At 40.9% G+C, this 23,827-nt stretch overlaps 1 protein-coding gene across 13 annotated transcripts in view; it reads left to right on the top strand.

Annotated features, from left to right (window-relative positions):
* CRAMP1 (cramped chromatin regulator 1) overlaps window positions 1–23,827 on the top strand; it is a 53,671-nt gene that overhangs the window by 16,556 nt on the left and 13,288 nt on the right. For all 13 annotated transcript variants that reach the window (XR_015277554.1, XR_015277555.1, XR_015277553.1 and 10 more), the window contains exons 4-12: window positions 596–749; window positions 3,943–4,026; window positions 6,487–6,535; window positions 14,088–14,173; window positions 14,868–14,991; window positions 16,084–16,165; window positions 17,207–18,460; window positions 20,929–21,103; window positions 23,330–23,511. Coding sequence is in view for 8 of the 13 variants with exons in the window: in XM_023936381.2 (XP_023792149.1) it covers window positions 596–749; window positions 3,943–4,026; window positions 6,487–6,535; window positions 14,088–14,173; window positions 14,868–14,991; window positions 16,084–16,165; window positions 17,207–18,460; window positions 20,929–21,103; window positions 23,330–23,511 (2,190 nt within the window). In the remaining 5 variants the exon portion in view is untranslated. The remainder of the gene's footprint in view (window positions 1–595; window positions 750–3,942; window positions 4,027–6,486; window positions 6,536–14,087; window positions 14,174–14,867; window positions 14,992–16,083; window positions 16,166–17,206; window positions 18,461–20,928; window positions 21,104–23,329; window positions 23,512–23,827) is intronic.

Below are 23,827 nucleotides of genomic sequence, written 5' to 3'. Positions count from 1 at the left end.
TGTGGCACTGCCTTTCAGAAGAGGTTTTCGTACTTTGTATTTAAATCCATTCCAGCCTTTTCTGAATACAAAAAATTTGTGATAGCAGGAGTTGTTGTGTATAAAATCAATTCTTTTGAAGCTCAAATTTTTTACTCCTAGTAACAGTAACATGAAATGTACTGTAAATAAAAGGGCAGCTGGTAAATATAGTACATTTTTAATTTACTCTAGTCAGAAATGGTGGGGGGAATGCAGAAGAAAGTAAAGAATGCTCAGGGAGAAAATCAATGATTTCAGTCCTTCTACTTAACACATTTATAAATAAAGTTTGGTAATTTTTTTTAATTTGCTAGCATCCTACTGGTTTTATTTTGAAACAACTAAAGAAATTGGAAAGTAATTAATTTGGCATTTATATTGCATTTAATATAAAACAAAATAAGCCAATGTCATTCTTTCACTGTTGAGTTTTGATCCCCAAAAATTTTGTTTATGGCCATTGAAATTCAATTTCCCACAAAGAACCCCAAAGTCCCTCACCTTGTTTGACTTGACTTATGACAAGATCCAGGTTTAGGTTTGAGTATTTCAATTTGGTTTATTCTTTCTTCAGCATGGGAAGGACTTTGAAGCTATCCAGAACAACATCGCCCTGAAATACAAGAAGAAAGGCAAACCAGCAAGCATGGTGAAGAACAAGGAGCAGGTCCGGCACTTCTACTACCGCACCTGGCACAAGATCTCCAAGTACATTGACTTTGACAATGGTTAGTATGCACCAAAATGGGCTTGGTGCAAGGGTTGGAGTCCTGCCTTTTAGAGGTGAGGAAATAAACACTGAGGAGGAAATAAATACTGAACATAGTCATAGAACCACAGGATGGTTTGGATTACAAGGGACCTCAAAGACCATCCCGTTCCTTCCCCTGCCATAGGCGAGGACACGTTCCACTAGACCAGGTTGCTCAATGTCCCGTCCAACCTGGCCATGGATGCCTTCAGTAACGGGGAGCCCACAGTGTCTCACTTCTTATTTTTTTTAGCGTGGCCCTACCAAGTTTGTGTTGTGAAAAATACTTCTCAAAACCTGGCATTTATGTCACTGCTACTCTGTGAATTCACCCCACCATAGTAAATACAGATCTTGCTGTTAATACTGGGGATAAACCAGCTTCAAGAAAATGTTTTGTATTCTCAGGAGCACACCATCAAGGAGAACTGCCTAAACATTAATCAGGCTCCATCAAGCAAACTGACCCAGCACCACTTTGCAATTCTTGGGGAAAGGTAGAAACAAATAACAGTCCGATACAAGTGTAAATGGTGACATATTTTCTCCCACTTTAAAGAAGTTTGAAACTGTACCATGGGTTCAATAACTTAGGATTCCCAGTGCCATATTCCCCTTCCCATTATTTTCGCTCCACCTGCAACTGGTGTAATGAAAACAAAATTGGGAAGTCAAATAATAATAATAATAATAATAATAATAATAATAATAATAATAATGATAATAATAATAATGCTGATGGTGTTTTATAACAGTAATAGTAACATGATAATTGAGAATGGATTTTTATCAAATCCATACTACTTAGGAATGGGCAGAGAGGATTCAAGTTTGTCTCTAGGTGGCCTAATCCAAATAACAGGCTAAGGAAATGTATTTCAGAGTGACCAGATTTTTCTAAGATTCAGTTCTTCTGACTTTTAGGTGTCAAAAATGTCAGTTCTCCCATTAGCTTGTTGATTAAGTAATAGTCTCCAGAGTTTTCTGGTCCATCTGACAGTGTATTCTAAGATGAATAAATCATGGCAGTTTGTAGTGGTTTAATTTTTTGGTCTTTGAACAACTCCTAAATATCAGCAAAAGTTTGGATAGTTAATTCATCTACAGTTCGTGGCCAAAGCCTCTCAAGTTAAAAATAACTCATCATGGAGAAATGGATGTAAACAGAAGTTAAAGGAATGCAAAGCTAGTGTGCAGTACAATCTCTTTATCATAGACTCAGCTAGGATGGAAAAGACCTTTGAGATCAAGTCCAACCTATGACCACCTTGTCAAGTAGACCATGGTACCAAGTGCCACATCCAGTCTTTTCTTAAGTACCTTCAGAGACAGTGACTCCACCACCTCCGTGGGCAGACCATTCCAATGCTCAGTCTCTCTTTCTGTGAAGAACTTCCTCCTGATGTCCATCCTAGACTTCCCCTGATGCAGCTCAAGGCGGTGTCCTCTCATTCTGTGACTGGTTGCCTAAGAGATTGGCCCTCACCTGGCTACACCCTCCTTTCAGGGAGTTGTAGAGAGTGGTAAGGTCTTCTCTGAACCTCCTTTTCTCCAGGCTGAACAACCCGATCTCCCTCAGCCACTCCCCAGAGGGCTTGTGTTCCAGACTCTTCACCAGCCTTACTGCCCTTCTCTGGACACATTTGAGCATCTCAATATCCTTCCTAAATTGGGGAGTCCAGAAGTGGATACAGCACTCAAGGTGTGCCCAACCATTACTGAGTACAAGGGAAGAAAAACTACCCTGGTCCTGCTGGCCACAGCATTCCTGATCTGGGCCAGATGCCATTGTTCTTCTTGGCCACCAGGGCACACTGCTAGCTCATATTCAGTCAGCTGTCAATCACCATCCCAGCTCCCTTTCTGCCTGGCCAGTGTCCAGCCACTGTCCCCAGCCTGTAGTGCTGCAGGAAGTTTTGACCAAAGTGCAGGACCCAGCACTTGGTCATGTTAAACCTCACTAGAAATTAAAAATAATGTGTTATTGAAAGTAACTCATTAAGGGGAAATGGATATGGCTAGAAAGAAGCTGAAGGAATGCAAAGCTAGTGTACAATATACTTATTATTGTACTATGTATGATAGTACATACTGTACTTACAAGTATGTAGTTGCTTTATGAACTTCTGTGTTCCTGAGCTTAGGTTACCTAGAGGAGGACTTGAGTATCTAAACTACCTGGCACAAGGTCTTTTTGTGAGTTCCTTTTTTCAGAACAAGACAGCACTAAGATGATACCATTAGTATTTTATTTAAAAGCCAGTGTTGCAGCCAACACAGTATAGAAGAATTTTTAAAATAAAAAGATGCCACAGAAGAAGATAATGTGTTTTTTGGATAACGAAAAGTTATGTATCTGTGGGGTCTAGAATATAATTTTCTGAAGGCATTTAACGATCAGTGCAGTAGTTTGATTAGGTTTAATATTAGGAGAAGTATGTGTGCTTGGATTTTGAGATCAAAGAGAACTAAAGTTTTGATGAATAGACAAGAATAAATGTTTTCACTAATTTGTAAACCACAAAACTGTCCTTGCGGTCATAGATCTTTAGACCTATTAGCAGTAATGTTTGCGTCTTGTGTGTTGGAGAGAAAGGACAAAAAAACTCTTGCAAAGTTGAATAAAATGTCAGCAATTTTTTGTGTAAAAATTTAGAATCTAGAATTTGTGTCAAATCTCTTATGGTATGTTTGTGTGCACAAAAAGTGTTCTGGAAAATCCAGATCCACCTCTGAATTTTCATGTAAAAGAGTTCTGTCTGCATTTCCTTGGGGGCATCTGGACATTTCCCTTAGAATTTGTAAACAGTTGATACAAGAACTAGCTTTATTATGATTAGCTTTATTTTGCATATTGAGCAGTTATATTGTATAATTTTTATTTATATTATTTATATATTTTATATTTTATATATATATATTTATATTATTGAGCAGTATATTGTATAACTTCTATGTAAGCTGCTTTGTTTTCCTGTAATCTAAAAAATGCCATGAAAAGGAAGTTGGTGAACCAATCACATTATAGTGTTTCTTGAACCAGAAATTTCTGTCTTAATATTGCCTTTGATCTGATTTGTCTCATCATTGAAAATACAAATCCTCTCCTTTTCAGTGTTGAAAGGAGTATATGCAACCTGCATCTCACTGACACCTTTTCTGCTTTCTAGTGTTTTCTCAAGGGCTGAAAAAATCTTCCCTGGAGCTGTATGGCTTAATCTGCTATGGGGAACTAAGGAAAAAGATCGGGGGATGTGAGTATGAATGACTTCAGGTTATTTTTACATGATAGCATCAGAAGTTACTACCCTTGAGGTTGGCAGTGTCTAGTTCAGTTCCACTTTTGAGTTCTTGACTATTGCTGTAATCTGTGGTGTTACTTCTTCATTAAATATATTTTTATTTTTACAGACCTTCTTAGTCTGTTGCATTAGTCTGCTTTGATAGGTTTCTTGAGTTTGTCTGCAGAATGCAGTGCATGTATTGCCCACAGGTGATAGGAAAACATATAGATAGCTTAGATGACCTATTATATTACTATTGAAACCTAAGCAATTAAGTGTGTCAATGATAGCATTTACACCCAGAATTATTTGTGCTTATGCAGTCAAAATTTGGGGTGGTGTCTTTTTCTAAGTTTTACCCTAAATGTTTTCTTACTGTACCCTGAAGGCAAAAAGGCACAAATCACAGTTGGAAATAACTTTACTATTAAGCAAGATTGGTTCTGACCTTGTCAGTCCCAGAGTCCGGTTTTCTCTGTATCAATGAGTGGAGATGGAGGAGTATGTGCCATAACAATGATCCGCTGTTTACTAGCAGTTGATTAATTGCATTAGTAACATACCTGAGCTTAGGCCCACAGAACTACAGAATGGTTTGGATTAGAAGGGACTTTAAAGGCCATCTTGTCCCAACCCCTTGCCATGGGCAGGGGCACTTTTCACTAGACCAGGTTGCTTCAACCCCCATCCAACCTGTCCTTGAACATTTCCAGGGATGGGGCAGCCACAGCTTTGCTGGGCAACCTGTGCCAGGGCCTCCCCACACTTGTAATAAAAAATGTTGTAGTTTAAGTCTCCCCTCCTGTGGTTTAAAACCATCAACCCTTGTCCTGTTCCTCCTGGCCCTGCTGAAAAGTCTGTCCTTGTCTTTCTTTTAAGCCTTCTTCGTATGCTGGGACACCCAGAGCTGCAGGTGGAATCTCACCTGAGACAGTATCCCTACCTTCCCCTACTGTCCACACTGTGGGGATGGGCCCTAGGATATGGTTCCTACGGTTTTCATGGCTTCTAGACCAGCAAGAGCTCTGACATGACTGGCTTGAAGAGTGGGCAGAGGAACATGCCCTGTATGTGCCAGTCCATGTGCATACACCTTTATATCCATGCATTTGTTCATTTGTCTCCAGGCTTTTTGTACAGTCAGTGTTACATCATAGTGCATCTTCTACCTGCTTTGTTTAATTTGTGGGATACGGAAAACCATCAAAATACCTTCACTTCTTTGTGAAGTCATACTAGTTGTAAAGTGAAATGGACACGAAAGTGTTCGTGAGTGAACATGTACAATTCCTTAAAGGATTGTGGGATTTTGGGAAGGTTTTTTTGCTATGTTACTTCCTTACTTGGGATTGCTGTCATAGCAGTTAATGAATGAGACTGTTGCGAATGTTCATACTGACTTTATTCTGTTTGTTTAAAGATCTCCAGTGTGTTAATTGGAGAAGCTGTGGTCAGCTTGGAGAAGCAATTTTGAACTGTTTGATGACAAAGCAGGTGCAGAAGCAAGGCACATTGCACTGTCAGCAGAAATCAGTGTTAGTGTTTCTTTCCTGTACTCACATCTTGTACAAGGAGACCCTTCTTGCTATGACTGGAAGTAAGATTTCACACAGTCACCATGGCAATGCTTGCAGCCTCTGTGCTTCTGTTGTTTTAGAACTTCAGGACTTGGTTACATACTTTACCCACTGTCACTTGGAAAATTCTTGTCTTCAAGACCAAATGTACTCAAGCTGCAAGACTCTATACCCACTTATGACAAGTCTACTCTGTAGCTGTGGAAAGCAGTTTCTTCCTCCCCCCACACACCTTTTTTTTCCTCTTGTGGTATCCACAGTCACAGAAATGGAGAAGACTTACTGAGAGCTATTAAGACAGAAAAAGACTCCAGAAATACTTTAAGCACTGCCAGAGGGAGGTTAACTGTTCAGTAAATAGATCTGGGCCTAACTGTCATATAAATCAAGTTACCAAAATATCTGTTTAAAAACATGCTCTGTAATGCATAGAAAAAAATGAGGGTTGCACTAGCACTTTATTAATTTTTATTTACTTTTTTGTTGTGTTAAACACTAGGACGCTGTTTCATTCTGCCTTGCTGCCTTAGTAACAGAAATTGAGCAGGAAGAAGCTTTGCTTTTTAATACCCCAGTGTCAGATTAAAGCCCAGTGTTCGAAGATGGCTGTAGTACCTAAACTAGGGTAATTTAATCCATATGTAAAAGGTAATTTTTGTGGCAAGGATCATGTAAAGCTTGCATGTTATGAAAATGCAAACTTTCCAGAGATCTATGTTACAGCACATTTATGCACATTAGTCCTATGTAAGAATAAAATGTAATAGCTTTGAAAACCCAACAGGACACAGAGAAGGCCATGGGTTTAACAGTGTAAATCTTAATTCACTGTGTTATCTCATTTACTGAAAAGGTATGGATGACAAGAACGCAGCTAAACTCAATGAGCTCATTCAAGCCGGGTAAGTAAGAACTTACTCCTGAAACTCATAAAACTGCGTTGTTCAGCAGCTTGACTGTTGTATTGACCATCCAAAGTTTCGAGTGTTTTTTTAATTTTTGAGAGCTGAAGTTTGATGTTTTCCATTCTTTACTTGTTTTGTATTAGGATATTTCTCCCCTTTTCCATGAAGCCATTAATTGTTAATTATAAATAATTATGGATTAAGTTTAATTAAATGAGAATTCTTTACAGAACCTACAGCACTTAACCATGTGGATTCAGTCAGGGAAATAACAGAATTATTTAGGTTGGAATCCGAGATCATCAAATCCAACGATTACCTCAGCCCTGCCACCACTAACTCCTGTCCACAAGTGCCACATTCATAGGTCTTTTAAGTCTCTTCAGGGATGGTCATTCCACCACTGCCCTGGGCAGCCTGTTCCATTGCCTGACCACACTTTCAGTGCAAAAATACTGCCAATATCCAATCTAAACCTCCCCTGGCACAACTTGAAGCTGTTTCCTCTTGTCCTGTCCCTTGTTCCCTGGGACCTGACCCAGAGCCTGACCCCCACCTGGCTGTACCCTCCTATCAGGGAGTTGTGCAGAGCCCCCTGCTCAAGGTCCCCCCTGAGCCTCCTTTTCTCCAGGCTGAGTCCCCCAGCTGCTCCTCATCAGACTTACACTCCAGACCCTTCCCCAGCTCCATTCCCATCTCTGCACACACTCCAGCTCCTTAATGTCCTTTTTGCAGTGAGGGTTCATCTCCAAACCATTCTGCCTCAGCAGGGCTCACAAGTCCTGACTTTCAGACCTGAAGTGACCCTTCAGCACACTGGAGACCCCAGCCCTCCAGCGACTTTTGGATCTCCTTGACATGAAGAACGAATGTTCTCTTTCACTTCTAGAGTATTGCAGGATTTGGGGGTGCAGTCTATGAGTCGATGTACTCCTAGAATGCAGAAGGGATTAGAAGTGTATTATTAGAAATGAGGGCATACTTGATGTATTTGTGCATCATTTTTTCCAAAGTAGTTCACCTTTTAGATTTTACATGTTTTAAAGTGAAATCTCTTTCAAAGGACAAGGCATGTGATTACTTAGGAGGCATTGATGTATCCTTAATCCCATCTTTAAAAGTGATTTGAAAAATCCTTATTTTCTGTCTACTGCAGGTCTGCTTTTACCTTTTGCATTCTTGCTTTTAGGTGTTCAGTATAGCAGACAAGTTATTGATGAAGTAAACTTGACCATGGACAGGAGCAGGAGTTTTCCACCTCAGCCATTGCAGTCTTTTGACTTTACCCATCATAATACGGATACTTAGTGTTGCACCTTTCTAGTGCAACGCTTTCTAGTGTTCTCAAATAGTTTCCAGATCAGTTTCTTAGGAGTTGAATAACCTTTCCTTTCCTGGGAGATGCCATTTGTACAGTGTGCTTGTATTGATGGTCTTCAATGTGATGGTTGAATCCCTTGTTCATTCTTCTGTTAACTGCCTGGTTTTAAATTAGAGAGAAATTCCAATTTGGTTTGGGTTTTGTACAGTTAGGAAAATATGAACAGTATAATTAACAGCATTATTCTTAAAGGAAATTACTTCTTTAAATTGGAGTTACCAATTAAGTGAGCCTGGGATGAGCCTTCATCTGTAGTTTTGAATATCTATATAGTTCAGAATATCAGCAGTTGGTTTAGTCACTCTGTGCTATACTAGAGCACCTTTCTTATACTGGGACATCCAAACAAACTAAAGCATAACAAATGAGCCTGATGACATTTAGTGAGCTGTGGTATCAGTCTATCACTTTGCATGATTCAGGCCTTAGTTCTTCTAATTAATTGTTAATGAGGGCTAGTGATTTCTGTGAAATCACTACTACTGCTCCATGAAAGCCAGTCTTGTAACAAACCATTTTGGGAACAGGACTCTTTCTATTTGAAGGTATTAATGCTAACATTCTACGCCAGAATTGGAGTGTACATAACATTAACCAGTTCAGAATTAGTTGCTTTTGCATAGGCTTTTTGTCTACATATGGGAGACCCATCTGTACTTCCCTTTTTCTCCTACATCCCTTACCTCATTTGATGGTGAACCTCATCAGGTGAAGAAGAGCAGACTGTGTCTTCATTACCACCTGGATATCTGCACCTGCACATGCAGGGCAGCCTCATAGCTCCCAGAAACAAACACGTTGCATATATCTTGGATGGTTCAACTTCCCATCTTGCTCAGTGATGGTACAAGTCTATGATCCTCTTCCCTATTTGTAATGAGTTCTTTCTGCAGTTCCTAACATGTTTCTTTCAAGTGTTACACTCCTCTTCTGAATGCAATGCACTTTGTAAGGCTTGTCACTGAGGAGAGATGTGAAAGAAAGTGAATCCAAAGTGGTTAAAATGGGGAATGTGAACATACGTTATTCTGATGATCTGCTCCTTAAGTAGGTAAACTTTCTCCTCATTTAATTGTTAAGAAAAGTCAAGAAAGGATAAGGTTTTGAGGAGCTACCTGGCAATTTATTTGCAGCATGACTCCAGACCCTGGTGTTACATGCTCTGATTCAGTGCTTGTTTTGCATCTCTGGCTTCTTGTACTAATTTCATGATGTATGGAAAAACAAATGACCCTGTGAGAGACTCGTAAGAAAGCTATACTTAAAAGCTTCCTAGTTGAGCTTATAAACCAGGTCATGGATACTAAGGGGTGCCCGACAACTCCAATCAGATGACTCCGGTAAGTACCAGCAAAGTCTCGGTGTGATATATCCCTGTTTGGCTGCTGGAGTTAAGGCTATTTGCTGTTATACATCTCTGTACTTGTCTTCAGAATGTCAGTAACAGGCAAAGGAGGCTAGTCAACAGCCAGTGGTACAGGACTTGTTGAATGCATGGAGACTCTTGCAGGAAATAGATCAGAGTTTATATCTTTGTAAATGCAAGGGGGCGCTAAGAATTATTCTGTCAGCTTCTGTAACTGTTCTGAGTAGTTCAGCATACTCAGATCAACACTGGCCTGCTCCAGCTGCTGAAAGACAGGACCACTCTCTGTCCAGTCCTTTGTGCTAAGATTTTTATTGCAGCATTTTAATTTTACTACACATTTATTATGCCATTGATTAGGATGTATAACAAGAAAAAAAGTTTATGGTGGTATAGCAGAACTGCTCAGTAACTAATTTAAATAAATTTAAACTGAAGGTTTGTTGTTTTGTTTCATTTTTAGGGGAGAAACATTTTTATTTAACTTAGGTTTTGCAACACTCTTTACATTTAATAAGAAGCTTCATATGAATGAATACAAATATTTTCTTGATCTCTTTGTAAACATGTGGAATTTTGGGTAAGTTAAAAGCAACACACACACAAAAAACAAACAAACAAAAAACCCACAAAAACACCAAAAAACCCCCCCAAGAAACACCTAATTAAAGAAGTATTGTAACTTTGCACAGTTAAGCAGAGCACTCATCAGTATCTGGTTTTGTATGTGCTTTTACCTCTACCAGTTGGAGAGGCTCTTTATAGCACAAGGTAAGAAAGTCAGAAACCATTAGCAGGCATTAATTGCTCTGTCTGGTTCAGATTCTGCATGTACTTTATGTGGGACAGGAGTGATTCTTCACTTTCTTCCAGTTACTTGGGAAAGCTCTTTGGTGTGCTGAGGACAAATTTGTAGCTCTAAAAATCTTGATCATAAAATAGCAGTTCATACTGAAAAAAATAATATATAAACCAAACCATTTTAAGTAGACAGGTTATGTTCTTGGTGTCAAATCAGACTGGTAATTCTGAATGCATAGTTAATACAGTGATTGTTTTTAAGACTTAAGCTTTTCTGCATTTGGAGACATCCATGTAGGAGAAGAAAATACCTATTTTGAAGCTAAGAGTAGTTCCATTGCAGACTGACTCCTTTACTATGCTTTCCCCTATATTTGAAGAAATAGTATTTTTTCAGTCTCCCAGCCACAGACTGCACTTAGAAAGTTATAATGTCTAAATATATCTACTTTTATATTAGTTTAATAATAAGTTATTATTACTAGATTATAATAATACTCTGTCTTAGATTGCTTGAAGCTAATCGTACTTAATGTAAAAGGGAATTAGGGGAAGCAGAACACCTGAATGTGGGGAGCTGGGATATTCTAAAGCATGTGTGAGGGAACCGTGAAAATAGCATTGATCGCTGTAGTTGTGGAAGAGTGCTGTAGTGGCAGGGTGAAAATTTGCTTGGGAAGTCTTTAATATTTTGTCACATTTCTGTGTGCTCTGTGTTTCTTCATTTACTGAATCGTATACTTTGCTTGCTGATTTCTGAACTGTGCCATTTCCCCTCATGCTCAGGGAAGGCAGTAGTTCCTGCCTCTCCATATAGATATCAGCGGTTTGCGGTTGTTAGGTTTCCTTCAATGTGGTTTTCCTCCTAGTGTTTCATTATTCTGTTTGGTTTTTGGTGTTTTTTGGTTTTTTTCAAAAAATATCTTTTCCATAATATACTTGCATTTTTCACACTTTCCTGTCTTCTGTTTTGGGTTTTGTTTGGGTTGGTTGGTTTGTTTTTTTTTTAATTTCTCTGCCCTTTGAAGCACAGATAGAGATGCAGTCAGGAGTTTGTGATGCTCATCCATGTTCATTTATAAGCTGCTCTATGGTAATACATGGTGGATACCTACAGCCCAAGGTCCACCTGCACAGGTGGCAGACAAATTGAGCACAAACAACTACCAGGAAGCCTTACTCAATAATAAATGCTTTATGACCAGCTAGCTGGGCTCTTGAACGGAAATATGAAAAATGAACAATAGCAATTTTCTTCTTTATTTTTTTTCTTAGATCAGTTAGCTCAGCTGTTTTAGGCAGATCAAACCTCCCAGGCCTTCTGAGGAGCCAGGCCCTTGTTTCAGTCACCTTCCACTCATGTGATGAAACAATTTCCAAAAAACTTGATTGATTTATATGGTCATATCAGTTAATATAAAAAATATTTCTCTCCCCAGACCTCTTCTTACTTGCACTGTTATACTGTCAAGGTAATAATTATGATTATGATAATAATAATGCTATTTCCGACTCTTCACTCACATGCTTTAAAGGCACATTCGATAATAAGGAATTACATTAGCTAAAATCAAAGAGGAGAGTCTCAGCTTGCACAAGTAGTTAAAAGAATTTGCTATATTAAAACAGGTAACAAATAGAGAAGAGACTCATTGTACAAAATGCTAGTTTTCTGATAAAATCATATCTACACTTTAATATAAGGATAAATACAAGAGGATATGGAGTCTCACACTAAGGCTTAGGTACCCAGGAGGAGGTTTTGCTTTTCATCCTTAACTCATTGATTAGATATCCACAAGGGTTTCTGTGTCTCTCTCTAAGAGTTTTTACACTGGAAGACACTGATAGAGGCTTTACACTGTTGGTGGGACCAACTGTCTTCAAACAATTCTTGTTTCCAAGAATTAAGTTGAAAGGAAATCTGCCTTTCCAGCCCAGGAATATTCCAAATCTATAGAAGTTCACAGTTCAGTAATTGAAACTTTTGAGTTGCTCACCACATCAGCTCCATCTTCTCAGGTCTGGTTTCACTTCTGCTGCCCTTTTGCAAATTTTCCTCTTAGCACTGTAGACAACTGCTCTTCCTGCATGATGGTGTTTTACTTACAGTATAGGTATATTCTCTATAATTTATTTCATTTTATTGCGAGGACTTGTGTTCAATCCTGCTGCTTCTGTGCCAATGCATATCCTTAATGCTTCAAGTATTAGGAAGTAATTATGCCATTGGTAATTTGATTGGGCTCAATGTCTGTCTTTTAAGTCCCTAAAAAGAAAACAGGACTGATGGAGTGAAGAAATCAAGTAGTTTCACAGTGTGAAAACAAAAACAAGCTCTTGACTTTTAAGGAACTTTGAAACTGCTGAAGTGATACTGAAGCTAAACCAGTGAACTCATACTGTAAAAAGTTACTTTGTTCAGGCTTCTGCACAAGCTCTTAAGATCTCATGTATGCACCAGATACAGTAATCATATTTTCAGATGCAAGGCTCTGCAAAAACTTCAGACTCTTTCTTCCTATAATTAAGAGTCATGAGTATAAGCGGAAGACTAAATCAAAACCACTTGTCTTTTATGAAGTAGCTGTCTGTATTGAACTAAAGTAACATAATCCTGGTCCTCTTATAAAACAGCAGTCCCTCCCTGAGTGGACAACCAAGTGTTTCATGAAAGTCTGGAAGAGGAGAGTCACAAGCATAGCACTTCTACAAAGAAAAGTAAGATTATAGGAAAGACTGAATCCTCCGTGTACTTGCACTGTAGACCCTTACATTTCTGTATTCATTCCTGTAGTCACAATGATGTTTTGCTCTGTGTCCCTGGTCACAGAATCACAGAATAAGCTGAGTTGGAAGGGATGAGGATCATCAAGTCCAACTCCCAGCCCTGCACAGCACCATCCCCAAGAGTCACACTGTGCCTCAGGGCATTGTCCTAATGCTTCTTGATATCTGTCAGGCTTTGTGCTGTGACCACTGCCCTAGTGAGCCTATTCAGTGCCTGAGCACTCTGGGGGAAGAAGCTTTTCATAATACCCAACCTAAACCTGGCCTGACACAACTTCAAGCCATTTCTTCAGGTCCTGTCACTGGTCATCAGCACAGAGAAGAAATCAGTGTCTGCCCTTTCTCTCCCCCTCAAGAGGAAGTTGTAGCTGCAAGGAGGTCTCCATCTTGTTTTTTCCAGGCTGAGCAGACCAAGTGCCCTCAGCCAGTCGTCATATGTCTTCCCCCTTCACCATTTTTGTTGCCCTCCTTTGGACACTCTCTAATAGTTTAATATCTTTATTATATTGTGGTCACCAAAACTTCAAGGTGAGGCCACTCCAGTGCAAAGCAGAGTGGGACAATCTCCTTCCTGGCCTGGCTGGCAGTGCTTGACCTGGTGCTCAAGTCAAGCTCAGAGATTTCTCTCCTGGTTCCAGGATACTGCTGACTCACAGAATCACTAGGTTGGAAGAGACCTTCAAGATCAACGAGTCCAACCAATGCCCTAATACCTCAACTAAATGATGGCACTGAGAGCCATATCCAGTCTTTTTTTAAACACATCCAGGGATGGTGACTCCACCACCTCCCCAGGCAGACAATTCCAGTATTTTATTACTCTGATCCAGACTCAGATCCAACTGGCCCTCAGCTGGGATCTCCAGGTCCTTTCTGCAGCACTGCTCTCCAGCATCTCATTCCCCAGTCTGTCTATAGGCTGCCCCATCCCAGGTGCAGAATCTGGCACTTTCCCTTGTTGAACTTCACATGGTTGGTGATTGCCCAGTCCTCTTATTTGCTGAGCACTCTCTGCAAAGTCTCCCTGCCTTCAAGGGAGTCCACAGCTTCTCCCAGTTTCTGTCATCCACAGACTTGCTTAGTATCCCTTCCAGCCATGTGTCCAATTCATACATGAAGATGGTGAAGAGCACAGGGCCTAAGATGAATCGGTCTGTATTCATACGCTGTTGTTACTGGTCCTCTAACTACTTCTCTTTCTATATATCCAGGGCTACAACTGTTCGTTACAAAGGCAGAAACCTGCGTATCAAAGCTCCCATGTGCAGGGCTTTGAAGAAACTCTGTGATCCAGATGGTGAGTAAAAGATGCTGGAACATGAGGGTGTTCTAGAAGATGGCTGGAAGCATAGAAAGGGAGCAGGCTTGTACAGCAGTGGTGTGTCCATCACTGGCAGGGAAAGTTGGACTGTTGCATGTTTGTCCTGGGCACAGTATTCTGTCTTGGCCTGTTTGCTTGTGTAACCCCAGGAACTTCAGGACTCACCCAGGTTTCTTACCAGCTAAGATGAAAAGGAAACACCCACACCAGACCAGATCACTGCTGCTTTACACATTGTGCTTTCACTGTATGTGAAGGTGCCAGTGAATCTGCAGCAGTATAGTGTTTTGCATTGAAATTTTTTAAATTTTTTACCTTCTCCTATTCACCTATGTCTGATTACATTTTGGGTTTTATTTTTCTTCCTCGTTCCCAAGTAAGTAGAATCAGGCTGTTCAAAGGTCTGAAATACTGTACTTGCTCAAAGTTTCCAGACATCTGATTTTTGACACTGCTAGCTCAACTGGAATCCCCGGTACCACTGCTGTGTTCAAGGATAAGAATATATTGGAAAAGGTAATTAAGGAGGAAAGCTCCACTGATGAAGCTGAACTGCCCAAGTTTTCTGTAGGTGATGGTGGTGTCTGACCTTTCATATTGTGTAACTGAGCATACAGTGTTGTGACTAAGTTTTCCTTGCTTTGACCCTTTGTGCTTCACCTACGTTCAGGTGTGAGTGATGAAGAGGACCAAAAGCCAGTACGACTGCCTCTCAAGGTCCCTGTGGAGTTGCAACCACGGAATAACCATGCATGGGCTCGAGTACAGAGTCTTGCCCAGAACCCACGGCTTAGGTAATGGAGAATTAATTGTGGTGCTCAGAACAGGGAAATAGATGAGCAAGCATCCTAGCCCCTTCCTCTTTCTTCTCGGTTCTCTTTGCCAGTTGGGCAGTTCATCTTTTATATAGCAGTTGGCCTAAAGTGTACATAGTCTGAAGCCTTTGTCCAGCCATAGTTCATGATCTGTAAACATGAGTTATCACATGGGAAAATCAGATTACCATTGTTACTGATATATTTTAATTTGAGTAATGAAAGAGCTAGTCGCTTTGGAGATGAGTACAGTTTGTGCCACTCAATGTCAGAGCAGAGGGCAAGTAAAATGGAGATAGTAGCCTAGGTTCTAGTAAAATTTGTATTGAATGTACCATAGACAGAGAGAAGGGAATATACACAGTGGTCAGAGGTGCTATACCAAGGCTCTGAACATTTTACTTGCACCCAATGATTAAAGCAGCATGGAAGGTGTTTGTAGATAATCCCTTGAAAAACATTGTTGGTGCAGCTGTTCAGTGTCATCAGTGGGGGTTCATCCTGGTACTTACATCTAATCCAGAATTTAGGGCAGCAACCATGAGGCTTTTATGATGTTGTGTTGTTTCAAATGCAGCACTTCAGTTTAATGACCAAAGATGATAAAAATATCCATTCTCTTCTCTGCATTAGGTTTATTTAGTAAAATGTTTTCAAAAAGAAAATGTTTAAGAATCTTTTGTGCCCCTTTTTCTCTTTCTTTCTATACTTTATGTAGTAGCTTCATGCCTTGCATGCACTTTTGCAGTTCACTAAGTCCTGCCATCTTTTCCTGTCTTCCTCCATCTGGCAAAAAATAGTTTCTTGAATCACAGCAGTCAGGTTTATCTGACAGGCTTTTATAATGAGTGAGTTGTCACAGTTGTGAGTTAACTTAGATTTTAAAGTTGTGGGGTAACATGTTTTTTGTTTTGCTGTGTTTTTTTTCATAGTGCTTGGGAGTGTTTTTTGTGCTGGCATTATAGAATGCCAGTTTCCTTCCTTAATTCCCCTTCTAGCATCAAGGTTAGGACTTGGAGCTCCTGCTGACAGTTGTTCTCTGTTCCCTTGCTTTGCTTCTCTTGTGTACAGGATGATTGTGGAGTTACATCGGAAGGTCTCCAGCCTCCTTGAATTCCTGAAGCAGAAGTGGGCTCTCCATGAAGTGCGGGTTGTATCCTTTTTCTGTTCAGTCTGTTCCATGTGTTGTTCCATTCCTATTCCAAGTTCAGTTTTGTATTGGAAAAGTGAATCTACTTCATAAGTGTACCAGTGCCTGGTAAAGATAGATGTAAAGTCTCACCATCACTAATGGAAGCTTTTGTGGGAGATCCCATAGTGTTCTGCTTTTACTTCAACTCTTCTCTGTTATGATCCCATGAAAGCTAGTTAAGAAAAAAATATGTTCCTGCCTTTATTTAATTTCCTCAAACAGCAAACTTAGTCTGGTTCGTTATTAGTGGGTGACCCCCATACAGCCTGGATAATAACTGACAATTCTGTTTCCAGTTTCAGCAGAGAGATTAAGGACAGCTTTTTGAACTTTGTGCAGTTTCACCAATGAAGACTTAAGCTTCTTGTTGAGGTAGCTGCTGCTACCAGCAATGTATCTCTGCTCTGAGCCGTACAGTGTTCAGGGTGTCTGTGCCTCTGAACTTTGATCCATGCAATAGAAGGATTTGCGAGTTAACAGCTGTTGAGTTCTGAACCTAGTCCTTCTGACATGTAGGTTTTATCCTCTTCTTGGGCCTTTCATTCAGGCTTTTCTGTTTTATTTGTGAGCCTGGAAAAAGCAGCAGCAAAGCACTTGAAACTCTGAAGGATGTCAGAGTATGTAAGGCAGAGTTTGCTGCACTCATGAGAGGCTGCTTTGCTCAGTGCAATGGTGGAGGTTTTTGCTTGGTTTTGTTGGGGTTTGTTGATTGGGATTTTTTTTTTTACAGTTACAGTGGTGTGTGAAGCAGAGAGATGTAATTTTGTTTGAATCGATATTTATTTTGGGCTTGTAACAGGTCTTCATTGCAGTCTTTATCACCAAAAAGGACCTAATTTCTGATTATAGTGTCTTCATTATAATCTGTGCTGAATAGAGAACATGTCCTCAATCAGCTAGGTTTTCTTTTATTAATTTTTTTTTCAACTTCCAAAATAGGCTCCCAGTTGCTTTTTTGGAAGAGGCAGATGACTGTTAAATTCTTTGACACATCTTTTTTAGCGTAAAACACTTGAAGAACAGCAACTTCGAGACTCCAGAGACTCAGAAACAAGGGGCAGCTTCTCAGAGGAGAAAGTGATGCTCCATCTCTTTCCAGGGGAGAACTGTACCCTCACTCCACTGCCTGGGGTAGCCAGAGTGGTCCACTCCAAGGCCTTCTGTACTGTGCATTGGCAGGAAACAGGCAAATGCAAACAGAACACAAAAGACTCTCACTTACTCCCCCCTGCCCAAATCCTTGGCATACAGAGTGGACAGGGGACAGCAAGGGGACAGCTGAAATACCTGCGGGGAATGGAAGGTAAGGGTGTGGGAAGGGCAGAGAGCACTACAGAGCCCAGCAGAACCTTACAGCCTACAGCTGAAGTTTCTGCAAGCACTGAAGATGGTGCCACAGAGCCTGTCCTCGTGGAAGGAACAGCCTTGAATCTTGGCATCACTAATTCCCTCCAGAAACCACCTTCTGGACTTCAGGATCCAGGAGGGAACCAGGAAAAGCTGAGCTCAGTGGCCCCCTGTGTGGAGGCCGGAGAGCCTCTGGCTAGTGACCAGGCTGCTCTGCTACCCTCGTACAGCACAGCGTGCGCTTGCAGCAAGATCCCTGATGTGGAGGAGCTCTCTCTGCTCGATCCATTCCCACGGTACCTGAAGTCCTGCCAGGACCTAATTGTCCCAGAGAAATATTCTTGCACAGACAAACTGCATGGGAAGGACTCTGCTTCAGTACCTGGTAATGCTTCTCCAGTAGCTTTTCCAAGCAGGAGGAGTGCAGAGACCTCTGATTCCTGTTCCCAGCTACTGAGAGGTGGTGTGGCTTCCCCTGGCAGCAGCAGATGTGAAACTCAGGCCTGCCACAGCCAGGGCCAGCAGGTTGATGCAAAGGATAGCACAGATGCAGTAATGGAGGATTCTCAAGAAAAGCTGGGCTCCTTGTTTCCACCTCCACCTCAGGGACAATCCAGTACAAAGTCTCTCAAGGATGACCCAAGTCGGCTCTTCCAACAAGTTAGAGAAGAAGGATGGAGTCTGCGAACCTCTGAGAGCCTTACTCTGGCTGAAGTCTACCTCATGATGGGCAAACCGAACAAGCTGCAGCTGGAATATGACTGGTTGACTGTGTTGGAGCCAGAAACCCAGGATGCTAGGGAGCAAACATCTGAGTCAAGTGCTGTCCCTGCATGTCCTACCTTTCACAAGCAGAGACTCTTGAATTGCCTTCTGAAACTCATCTCTACTGAAGTTAATCCCAAACCAGTAAGTAGCTCTTATTCATGCTCCAGATGAACTCTAAACTCTAGTTTCATTTGGGGAATAATTGCCCAGTTGTGCATTCACAATAAATCAGTAACTAGCCATGTCAAGAGCTTTGGAGATTCCTTTTAAATTCTGTTTAAATTATTCAAAAACCACAACACAAGACAGCTGGCTGCAGTTTGCTTCAGTGTGCTTTTTACACTGCCTTTTAGCTTCTGGTTTGCTGTGAATCTCACTGGTGTTCCAGTGATCATTTAATATGACTGCTCAAAAGATCCGTTGTGAGGTGAGGTGCCTTCTGTTCTCTCAGATTCACGGAACCTTAGCCCAGGTTGGAATGGGCTTAGGAGGATCATCTAATCCAACCTTTTGTGGGAAATGGAGCCTGGATGAGATTAATATTCCATATGAAAACTGCATTGATTTTCAGTGTTTATGTAGATCAAATTACATTGTGTGAGAGTGAAAAGAATGTTTTTCTTCAGAATAGCAGAGTCAATAGAACTATGCCTGCCATAGTTGACTTGTGTAAATAAGACTCCAGGACAGCTGTTTAACAGTCCCAAAAAAATACCTTCCTCCTTAGGCAGACCTTACGGAATGAACTTCCTTTCCTTCTTGTGCTTTGTAACCTGTATTTAAGAATTTCCCTAGTGATACCTGGACAGCTAGTTCCACCCAATGCAGCCAATTGAAACTTGGTAAAACATCTTTTAAAAAGACAGAGTTCAGCAGATCTCCTCAAATGCCTGTGGTAGATATGATGAGCTAAAGAATCTGTTCTACCCATGATGCAAATGTATCACTGTTCCCAAACACGGAGTTCTTTGATCCTTGTTTGTTGGTGCTTTAGCCCCCTCAAAGTTCCTTTTGATTCTGATTCTACAGACATGGAATGAAGGATTTTATAAATTTAAACCCATCTTTGTTCAGATGCAGCTCCAGATACAGACTTTGTTTAAACTGCAAAGGCTTTTGGTCTGACATCTCACAGATCTGGGTTGTCACCCGGAAATTAAGCCTTCTGATCTTGTTTTTCATAGTTGTAGCTACTTTCTCAGGAAAGTAACTGTAAACATAGATGTTTATGCATTCCTTCTAAGAAACATCTTTTGATGGATGTGCTTGTGAAGGTGGTAACTTAATTATGCAATCCCTGGTCATTGTCGAAAATCTATAAATACTGGAGTCAAGTAATAAAGTCACGGGTTTTTATTCTAACACTAAAGGTAGTAGTGTGAATCATTTTGTGTCCTCTAGTGACACTGGGAATACTGTCTCTTCTTTGGCATCTACTTTTACTTCTGGTGACACGGGTGACAGCTAGGCATGACATGATGAAGCAATCACAAACTATAAAGGACATCCCTGAGACTTGTGGGGAGAGGAATTGAAGAGAGGGAGAAAACAGTAGTCAGGATTTGCATGTGTTTTCCTGTCATTTTCACACTCTTGATGTCTTAATCAAAATAGCATAGTACTACTGAACAATAAAGGAGCTCTTTAAGGATATGAACCATTTTGTACATTCCAGCAAAAAGAAGGAACACAACCTTTCATTTGTCAAATGCCACTTCATTCTTGTGTTTTTTTAGGAAAACATACTCTCCTTGCAGCATGAACATTGTGATATTGCAAAGGCCAGGGAGATACTTACTGAAGGCACTCTAGACGTCTTGAAAGTTGCATTTCATCAAATAATGACAGGAACCATGATATTTTTGCCAGAGGGTATTTTAAGAGGAAAGATTGGTTGCATCCATGCCTTGCTCTTTTCTTCAGATAATCTGTAACCTGTAACGGCCAAAGCAGCCAGATCTGCTGTGGTTCATTCCTTAAATGAAAATCATCAGTATCAAACAAAATGTGAAGTGGCATTGCAGTTGAGTATTTTAAGCCTGTGATTGCACAGATTCCTTAAAAAGGGAGGGGTTTCTAGGAAACAGTTTAAACTACTTGATGAAACAACTGGATAGGCTTGAAAAATTATTGAAGTGCATGTATCTCTTGTTAGTGCTGTGTTACAGTGTGAAAGAGAAGGAGGAAAATTCAAAACTCTACTTGATTAGAATTAAGAGAGAATTAAAATGTTTTTGTCCATATGTATTTCTCACCAGAGCAGCCCTCTGGATGGAGTTTATGAAAAACAGTTTTGCACTGAGTTAAAACCAACACCTTTTTTCCCTCTTTCTTTCTATCCTGCAGTGATCCAGCACATTGCATGAAGCTTCTTGAGTGTTAACCCAATTGTAACATAAATTAATATATTGAATTGGTGACATCCAACACTGTTAAATGGGCAGGAAGGTAATTTCAGCTGCCCCTCACCCCCACTAGGAGGTATTGCTTAGAGTACTTTAAGGTATTGTAATATGTCAGATTTTAATTTTAAGGCTTCCTAAGTACAATGAGTTTCACAATACATTTGTTGTACCAGCACACAATGTTCATTTAATGTGCATTTTCAGACACCCGAGATGAGCTCCATTGCCACGTCACCTATAAAGCCTGCTCAGGAGGACCAGTCCCTGACTCCTCCGGGAAAGGTTATTGCCATCAACACCAGGAGTCCAGGCTGCACACGGAATCAGTCTGCCCTTCGCAACAAGACTTTATCTCCTGGTGCTTCTTCCAGCTCCTCAGGTGAGTATTCCTAAAAATCCACTTGATGAAATCAACTTATTAATACCTCACACTATGACGAGAACTTCCCAGTGATGGAACACTGGAAGGAGTAGTGCTCTTACCCTTAGGAACTTCACTGTCTGAGAACACTGGTGTGTGTTAATTTGCTTTAGAATTGTCCTAAGTCCAGTGCTGCTTTGAATCTTGAATAACAATGCACATCAGTAATGCTGTTCACAATCCAGAAGAACTCTCCTCAGTCGCTCTTAGAATAGATGTTTGGGTTTTTTTGAGAGCTGTGTCATGGTTTAACCCCAGCCAGCAACTCAGCCCATTGCAGCTGCTCAGTCACTCCGCTCTGGTGGGAAGGGGAGAACTGGAAAAGTGAGAGAACTTACGGTTTGAAATAAAAACAGTTTATTAGGGAAAGCAAATGCCATGCATGCAAAGCAGAACGAGGAATTTGTTCCCTGGTTCCCCTGGGCAGGTAGATGTTCAACCATCCCCAAGACAGCAGGGCTCCATCATATGTAACAGTAACTTGGGAAGGCAAATGCCCTCACTCTGAATGTCCACCCCTTCCTTCTTCTTCCCCCAGCTCCATACGCTAAGCATGACCCCCCCATGGTGTGGGATATCACTCTGGTCAGCTGGGATCAGCTGTCCTGGCTGTGTCCCCTCCCAGTTCCTCGTGCATCCCCAGCCCCCTCACTGGCAGTGTGAGGCAAGGAGCAGCAAAGGCCCTGACCACTGTAAGTCCTGCTCAGGATTAACTACAGCATCCCTGAGTTATGAACACTGTTTGCAACACAAATCCAAAACTGCCACTGAGCAAAATTAACCCCTTCCCAGCCTGAACCAGCACATGTTGACTGCCACAGGGTGTGAGATCTCAAGAGAGTATCAGCTTACAAAACAAGCAAGTAAATGCCCGGAGTAAAATCTGTTGATAAATAATTACTGAATTTTTTCTGTGCCATCCTGCTACTGTAGGTTTAAACTAGATATTAGGAAGAAATTCTTCCCTGTGAGGGTGGTGAGGCCCTGGCACAGGTTGCCCAGAGAAGCTGTGTCTGCCCCTGGATTCCTGGGCAGTGTTCAAGGCCAGGTTGGATGGGGCTTGGAGCAACCTGAGATAGTGAAGGTGTCCCTGCCCATGGCAGGGGGTGGAATGAGATGAGCTTGAAGGTCCTTTCCAGTCCAAGCCAGTCAAATGATTCTATGATTATAAGATAGAGAATGATTATGAATTGCCTTTTCTTTAATAGGAGGTACAGCTGCTGTAACCTGTGATGCCAGTCATTCAGGCCAAGAATTTTGGTTCTATGATTCAGCCCAGTTGCATTTGCCACCAAATGTTTATGACTTCAGGAAAGTTTGTGATGGTGTTGGAGTTACTGGGAACAGTTGTGATTCTTAGGCAGTCCTTTTCACACATGTGCTCTGAGAAGCAGTGAACCCAGGAGGAGGTTAACTGGGTTAACTGGTGCTGTAAAGCACCTCTGTGAAGAAAGGCACTTCTTAGGTACCTCAAAGTGACAGGCTAACAATGCTGGCTTTCATCCAAGCTGGCAGCCTGCAGAGGGAAATCCTACCATATGTTTTTTTAACTTAAATATAAATGGAGACATTTTACTTAGACAAGCTACCATTATTTTATTGTGCTAAATGTATTTTGAAGACAGTCCATCTTCTTCATCCTCCTGAGAAGGTCTTTTGGTAAATTGATCTCTGGTCCATCACCAGGTTGATTTTATTTGGGTTGAACTTTGAATTACTATAGGGGAAGCAGGGGTGGCAGTGTAAATAAATCATAAATACTGTAAAATGGCTCTGGGTTTCTATTATCTTCGCCTACATAAGAAATGGTGGATATAGTTTGTTTACTGGGATAGGCCCTCAGGTATGCCTACAAGCTGATCAGATACCTGATTATCACAGCCTGTGTGGTGCTGAAAATGGGGCTTCAGTTCTAGTTTCTTAAGTAGTGTAAAATTATTTTTAATCCCCTACTTCTAAGAATTTCAAAGCAAGTGAGTGAATATTAGTGGTATCCATAGCAGGTAAATACTGTCAATTTTCAGGTGAGACACCTGAAATATGGAGAGATTACTGATTTAGAAACAGCTAGTGACAGAGCCAGAATCCTTAAGTCCCAGCTCTCTATGATCCTTCAGTTACTAAAGAGTTATTTCCTTTTCGTTTTCACTTTATTTCATTTAAATTGCTGTTCAAATCTTCTAGGTTTGAGAAACCTTCCTAGACCTCTCTTGGTGGCTAGTCCTTCAAGTTCTGGGAACACTGAGGCTGACAGTGGACTGTTTGCAGTCCCTACAACACTGCCCCCCAACAGCCGCCATGGGAAGTTGTTCATACCCAGCAAGGAAGCAGAGCTGACCTTCCGGCAGCACCTGGACACCATCAGTGTAAGTGAGATGACTGAATAGAAAATGTAGCATGGTGTGCATGAGCCAGCTTCCAGGACATATCACAGGGATTCTGAATTCATCAGAAAGTATGGGCTGCCTTGTGAAGCACTTGTGAAGTGCTTCTTATCATGCTCAAATTTAACATTGTATTTACTGAGATGAGTCAGATTTTGACTATGTAACTGTGCTTTGAACTGACATTACCTGTTCAGGTAATTCAGGTAATTCAAATCTGAATGCCTTCACACAGCCTGATGACAGTGATTTGCTGTCTAATCAAGTTGATCATAACAAACATAAATATGTACCAGAT

Source organism: Cyanistes caeruleus, chromosome 17 (assembly GCF_971803275.1).
Source record: "Cyanistes caeruleus chromosome 17, bCyaCae1.hap1.1, whole genome shotgun sequence".
Taxonomy (NCBI): Eukaryota; Metazoa; Chordata; class Aves; order Passeriformes; family Paridae; genus Cyanistes; species Cyanistes caeruleus.
Note: the sequence above shows the minus strand (reverse complement) of the source record. Positions and strands in the feature narration are given on the sequence as shown.